We start from the raw sequence: 6,917 nt of genomic DNA, 5'->3' as shown, positions 1-6,917 counted from the left end.
GTCTGTTGACTGATCTTTGTATTTATTCAAATAATTGTTATGGGCAGGTTACAATATAAAAATGTTTGTTATAATCATGTCTTGTGATTATTTGACAGGAGTTAAACTGTAAGTGTATTTAATTTAGTTATAATGTAAAAACAATAAAAATTAAACCAAGATTTATAATAATTATCATTTTGATCCATACATTGGTAATGTCTGACTGGACCTCGTGTCACTTTATGTTCAATAAATTGGGCCCCGAGGTCAAAAAGGTTAAGAACCCCTGTCTTAAACTGTACTATATTTGATATTTTTTCACATTTCAAATAAATAAAWAAATAAAAACTGGAACAAATTGCGTTTTTGTGACTAGCTGCTGGGAACAAAATACCTAAAGATCCAATTAAAAGTTTCATCCCTTGAATTTAGGAGTTTTTTAATGCCTGAATGATTCATAGGGTCAGAATTAAATGACTTTAACAAAATAATATCAACATATATTTTGAAAACTCAGCCAAGTCCAATACAAAAACATAAAAAGTCTTAAAGAAATATCCACCAAACTGAGAAAACAAATTGATGACTTGTGGGTTTTTGCATTGTTTGGTAACACTTTACAATAAGGTACACAAAAAAATCTTAACTACTGAGGAACTACTCAGTAAATACTCTGGGACTATTGAGTAGTTACTGAGTAGTTACTCTTGGTGTCATTAGTAACCACTCAGTAGTCCCTGAGTAGTTACTGAGCAGTTCCTCAGTAGTTTTTTGTGTACCTTATTGTAAAGTGTTACCCATTGTTTTTATAAAGAACCAAAGTACCTTCTTCTTGGGTCCAGTTGATGCCTCAGCTTCCAGACTGTACTCCAGGATCTTCTGGGTGGGCTTCCTTTTCCGCTTCTTCTCAAACGCAGCAGCACCTTCTGTGGATTAAACAACTTTAGACTTTAGATTAGACTACAGAACAGATGTTTTCATGGTCACTTCTAGATAACTTGTTTGGTCCCTGACATTTGAAGAACATTATCATTTATCATGAAGATAACAGCTCAGAATCRTCATTTATTTGTAATTCTGGATGTAGTTTTAAATAAAAAACGTCAGCCTTACTGTTTTCTTTCACAAGGCTTTCTGATGGCGAGGGCTCGGCCTCAGGAGGGGGGGTCAGCGTGTTCACAGAAAGCATCGGTGGATCTCGGGTTGATGGGAGTTCAGTTTTAGGACTCTGCAGCTCAAGAGGCGKCGCCGTCTGAGCAACCTCCTCAGGAGGCGGGGTCAGTATTTCAGGAAGTCCAGTGGAGGGCGTGTTGTCGTGTTCGTTCTGGTCAGATCCAGATGCTTCAGATGTGCAGATCAAGTGTTCAGCAGCCTGAATAAATCAAAATTTGAGTGTTCTGATTGTACAAATCGTTACTGGCAGTGGGCACAGCTAATGAAAAAGTTAGCTTTACTAACTCATAAGTTGCTAAGTAAAACTATAGCTTAGCTAAYGCTAAACTGCTAATCATGTAAAAAAAATCATAAAAAAAATTAGTGGAAGCTAATGCTAAACAAGTAAAGAAAAAAACAGAATCTAATGCTAAACAACTAAAAAAGTTTTTTAAAAATAGAAGGTAACGCTAAACCTCTAAACGTAAAAAAAATAGAAAAATTGTGTGAGCTAATGCTAAACCATTAAACATGTAAAAATAAATAGCAGAAGCTAATGCAAGTAAAAAAAACAGAAGTTTAAAAAATATTTATGGGAATGCTAAACCATTAAGCAACTAAAAATGAGCAAAAGCTACAAGAAAAATGATGACCACAAAGACGACTGTCAGTCCATCACGTCTTTGTCTTCTTCAAGCTAAACACTGGTGGTGACTTACACAAACCTGTTGATGTTAGCTTGTTTGTTAGYTGTTAGCAGACTCAATGTTAGWAAAACCTAATTTAGCAGAAGCTTATTGGTCCACTAACGATTTTCTAAGTTAGTGAAAAAGCTAATCCACTAAATRAAAAATTTATTCTGTTAATAGTTGTTAGATGATTAGTGGAACCACTGCTAAAATGTAATGTAACAATATGAGGAAATCATAACTTTAGATCACAGCTTTACTTTGAAGTATTTTTACCTTTCCACTCAACTGGAGAGGCTTTTTGGATTTCTTCCTTGTGGGGAAAATCTGGTTGTACTCCTCCGTCCATTCGATCAGCCTTTTGCTGGGTTTTCTTATTCGTTTATGTTCTAAATAACACCAAAGAAAAGTCAATATTTTGCAGAATAAACAGTTACTATCAGTGATCTTGACTATGGATATTAAAACAAAAAAGTTCAATTTGTCGATTTTCATCGGACGTTTAAAAAAAAAGTCCAAAAGTCCCCCAAAAGTACCTATTTCTTACACAAATGTTGTAAAAAGCGGACATATGACTGTACTTACCKTCCAGAGCCCGACTTCTATCTCCAACATTAAGCATCAGTCCTGTGTTATTCATGGTGTAAACGTCAAGAAGGCTGGTTTCCTGCATAGCGTCCCTCTCCTTCATCTGTTGGTTCACCTTTAGTCTTCTCCATCTCGCCACCTCTCCTTTTCCACATTCTGCCCGGCTCTCCCAGCTACTGCTTTGTATCTCCAGAATCCTGGATGATTGGTCCCCTTTCGATAAGCTTTCCATTCCATTCTTTGATGAGGAATCCATTCCTAGAAAACCAGGTCCAGACCTGATGGAATGAGGTGCTCTTYGATTGTTTTTCCTTTTCAACCAATGGGAGCCCCTTCTGTTATAGGGCCTCTTGGGTTTCTGATGTGAGCTGCAYTGACTTTGTGTGACAATGCTCTTGCTTGGACTTGAAACTTTACTGCTAAGAACAAAATCCATATTTTGGCTATGGCCTTCCAATGGAGMTTCTTGTGGTATCACCAAAGGCTCCAACTTAACATGAGCACTTGGTGGACCAATTTCTAGCTCTAGAGGTGTGCCTTCTCGCTCTCTAGTGTCATGCAAGTCCTTCAACATCATAAGAAAAGTGCTGAACTTGTACTTTTTGTCTGTTTTGAAAGAGATGGGTTTACCATCACTCTCGTTTTTCAGGGACTGAAAGGAAACMTCCTTTACATTTTTAAAGTCTTTCATAAAGGAAAATGGCGACGGAGGCGACAACATAGACAGTATGTTTGAAGACTGACCTTCATGTTTTGTCTTTCCTTTAGAGGTTAGAGGTATGAAGTCCATTGGTGGAGTTGAGGATATTGAGAGGTCTTCGTCTTCACTCTTAACGTCAGGTTCAAAGTCGTTTAAATCAGAAAACATCACAGAGGGGGAGCTACAGCACGAAGATGTGCCTTGATCGCATTCACCACTGTCAACGTACTGCGATTTTACTAATTTGATTTTAGTGCAATTATCCTGCTTCACATGCGGTTTCCACTCAAGATCCTCTACATTTTTCAAAGAGCTAGAGAACTCTATCTGTTCAACCTCCTTTTGGAYTTTTTCATGCTTCTTTTGGTCGACGTCATGCATGGCCTTAAGTGCTCTGGTCATCAGCCCATTGCTGGCAGGGAGGTGTGCTGGTTGCTCGTTCAGCACTTCGTTTACATCAGAAACCAGCTTTGACTTATGAACATCCCTTGCAGGTTCCTTAGAAGAAGGGCTTTCGGGAACTACAGACTCTCGACACACCAGGGCTTCATTATGCTTAGAGGGCCCAGGAGTTGTGGTAGTGTCTGTAGCGAGTGCAATGCTTTGGTCTACCTTGTCTAACTGGTCAGAGGATTTGTTTGTTTGGTCAGAAGTCTTCTTCTGCTGTGACTGGTCTGACTGATTGGAAAATGAGTGAGTCACATTGTTTGGGTTTACAGTTGAAACTGATATCTTCTCACTGTCTCGGAAAACCAAGTCATCTGCAGATTTGTTGGAAGCATCAATCACGTCACTGTGTAAGGAGTCTGAGAGTCGAAGCACGTCGGACCCGCCGCTAGCTTTTAATTTCTTGACTGCGACCTTCATGGGTCCTGAATTTCCTGTTGAAGAACTTGGCTTGTCTCTCTGGTCTGATTGACGATGAAATGTTTCGATTCCGTTAGCATCTGATATTTTCTCCTTTGTGCATTTGAGTTGGCTAGTGGGACTAACTGTGACAGTAGAGTTTAGATATTTATCTTTTATCTCCTTACGTATCAATTTCACAAAGGGAAGCCTACACCTGGAGGCTAGACCTAATTGATTTTCTAGTCTTGACTCTGAGTCGTTAGTTTTAGCTTCCAAACAAGACACTGAAGTCTTGTTGCTTTCTTTTTCTTGATCAAAGTTCTTGTCAGTTTTACTAACCTGTTTTTGAGCTACGGTAGCAGAAAGTTTGATTTGACTGACCTTTTTTTCACTCTTTAAATCAATGGATTGATCACAAAATTGATCTTTCTTTGAGGGCACTCTGTCCCTTATAACATCTGAGCTACTTGACAGACCAGATGAAGGGTCAGGAACAGTGTCAGCTGAATTACTGTCGATCATTTTGACCTTTGAACTCTCCACAGACAACACGGCCTTCTGGTTTAAAAATTCTGACTGGTCAACAGAACTGCCACTACTGTCCTCAGACTTTGTGCTGTTTTTAGTGGTTTTATGCTTTAAAGGTCCTGATTGTTCAAGAAGCAGGTGGTTATGTGTTGGTTTAGGCTTCTCTGGTGACGCTTGGTCACTGGATGCTCCACTCAATGAGGAAGCAGAGGAAGCAAGTGTTTTTTTACTTGAAGTGGATCCATTCTTCTTTTTATTGGGCACCTTACTGAAGAGAGAGCGATCCGGCACCGGATTGGTCGTTTTCGGTCGACGCTCTTTGCCGGATTTGCTAAACCAAAGACCGCTCTGAATCTCTGGCTGTTTTTTCAGCTCTTTAACAACTGAGACAGACGGTTGAGATGGAGCTAGTTTACCTTGACGTTCAAGTGCTTTGGGGCATAAAATCTTAGGGACCGAGTCAAGGTCAGAGTACGGGCACTCCCCATTGTCTCTGTTTGATTGATCAGGGCTACGCCGTGGTGTCTTTTTAGAGTTTTTACTATCTGTTCCTTTTAGGGATTTGCTTTGCTTCTTCTTCCCAGAAGATTTCTTTAAAGTGCTTGGTTTTGTTGGAGTTGGGGATAAAATGGATTCGTCAGTTATGTGCAACTTCTCAGAGAGGGTGGAGACTGATGAGCTGAGAGGAGGAAGTGTCGGATGAGGCCTATTCTCTGATTCTGGAGGAGGGCTACAACGGAAGGGAATATCTGTGGATGCAAACATGGAGGGTGCCATTTTGGGTCTCCCAGGCAGAACAGATTCAGCTTCTGCCACGCTGGATTTCCAGGAGTTCTGAAAACGCTTGGCTATCTGCAGAGAGATATAACAAAAACTACTCAGTCTGTCCAGATATTCCTGAACATAACGATCGTGGTGTAAAACCCCTTATTTATTTTTCTGACCCATTTCATAAATATGTGTGACATCACCAATTTATCAAGCAATACAGGCACTGTGTTGTAATTCATAAAATTAAATAATTACAGTGTATTTCTTGTTCTGTTCCCTTTGCTTCCCTCTACGACGTAAAAGGAGGAGTTGTTCAAATTCAAAGCCTCCGTGGAAAGCGTGGGTTGATTTTTCCTCCACCCAGACAAGCTCCTTGAGCTCCCCAAAAGTACGGACACAATAGAGCCGTCGTGGCCGATCACTGGGCTCTAAGACAATAACAAATTATCAGGAAATTAATCATCCATGGATGCAGAAAGCAGCTGTATGAGCTAAATAGCTGAAATATGGAACACCTGGCTTTTTTTACAATCAAACCACTCTAACATTTGCCAAGATGAGCCAACGTAAAGGAAAAAAAAACCTATAAGAGTATAAAGTTGTGCTAAATGAAAGCAGAACATTAGAACCAAGCAAGAATGAAAGATTGTTGTGGGTAATTATTATGAAACACCAAACATTTATAGCCTAAAAGTTAACAATGTTTCACACCCACCTTTCACTCTGTGATAGACGCCCTGAGAGGGGTCAACAGTCACTTCACAGGGCCACCACGGTCTTCGGTTGAACTTTGCCCAAACAACTTCACCCTCAACAAATTTCACAGCTGGCAAAGATTTTCTCTTTGGGCTGTTTTGCTGCAGGACAATAAAAAGTGTTTATTTGACAGAGAGGTGTAAAGGAAACAAAGCAGCAAAGACCAAATAAAGTTAGTTTTTACACATAAAACTGAATGGAGGGTTGTGTTGTTTGTCCAAGACATGTAAAAATTGACTACAGCCTTTCTAATTTTAGCTTGTTCTCTTTAAATCAAAACAAAGCAATAGCACAAAAAGCCTGACAGTGTAGAACTCAAATGTGGCCCACCATGGCTTTTTATGTGGCCCATCTCAAGCTAAATGCCTGTTATAAGAAGACATTTTAAAACGCTGTTTCTATGCAGGAAATACCATGTAGAGCTCAGTTGTTTATTACATGCTCAGCTATGGCAGTGAGACGAGGAACGTGATGTTTYRTGTTTAGTAAAATTAAAATTGGCTCTTTGAAGGCCATCGCAATTTGCATGTGGTCCTAAGTGAAACAGTTTGACATTCCTGGTCTAGATAKAAGCTGAACCAATGAGCAATCAGCCAAAACAGCTTCTTTCACTTCATAAAGAAGTTTATCATTTTCCCCTCCATTCCTGCCATCCAACTCTTGARCCTGGTTCTGCTGGAGGTTTCTTCCTGATTAGCAGGGAGTTTTTCCTCTCCACCGTTTGCTCAGGATGGGAGACTGTGATGAAGTGATTCAACGCAGCCTGCTGGTTTCTTCGTTAGTTCGTTCTTTTTATGTACAGTGCCCTGAGACAACGTATGTTGTAACTTGGTGCTATATACAGCGGGTAAAATAAGTATTGAACACGTCACCATTTTTCTCAGTAAATATATTACTAGAGG

General features: G+C 39.7%; 1 protein-coding gene across 1 annotated transcript in view; it reads right to left on the bottom strand.

The window, feature by feature from the left end:
- nsd1b (nuclear receptor binding SET domain protein 1b) overlaps window positions 1-6,917 on the bottom strand; it is a gene marked incomplete at its 5' end in the record, with an annotated part of 29,527 nt that overhangs the window by 20,159 nt on the left and 2,451 nt on the right. Inside the window, 6 exon segments of the mRNA XM_014029067.1 lie at window positions 808-908; window positions 1,096-1,354; window positions 2,100-2,212; window positions 2,409-5,340; window positions 5,515-5,687; window positions 5,975-6,116. Of these exon segments, the coding sequence (XP_013884521.1) occupies window positions 808-908; window positions 1,096-1,354; window positions 2,100-2,212; window positions 2,409-5,340; window positions 5,515-5,687; window positions 5,975-6,116 (3,720 nt within the window).

The sequence above is a fragment of the Austrofundulus limnaeus genome, unplaced genomic scaffold, assembly GCF_001266775.1.
Source record: "Austrofundulus limnaeus strain Quisiro unplaced genomic scaffold, Austrofundulus_limnaeus-1.0 Scaffold848, whole genome shotgun sequence".
NCBI lineage: Eukaryota > Metazoa > Chordata > Actinopteri > Cyprinodontiformes > Rivulidae > Austrofundulus > Austrofundulus limnaeus.
Note: the sequence above shows the minus strand (reverse complement) of the source record. Positions and strands in the feature narration are given on the sequence as shown.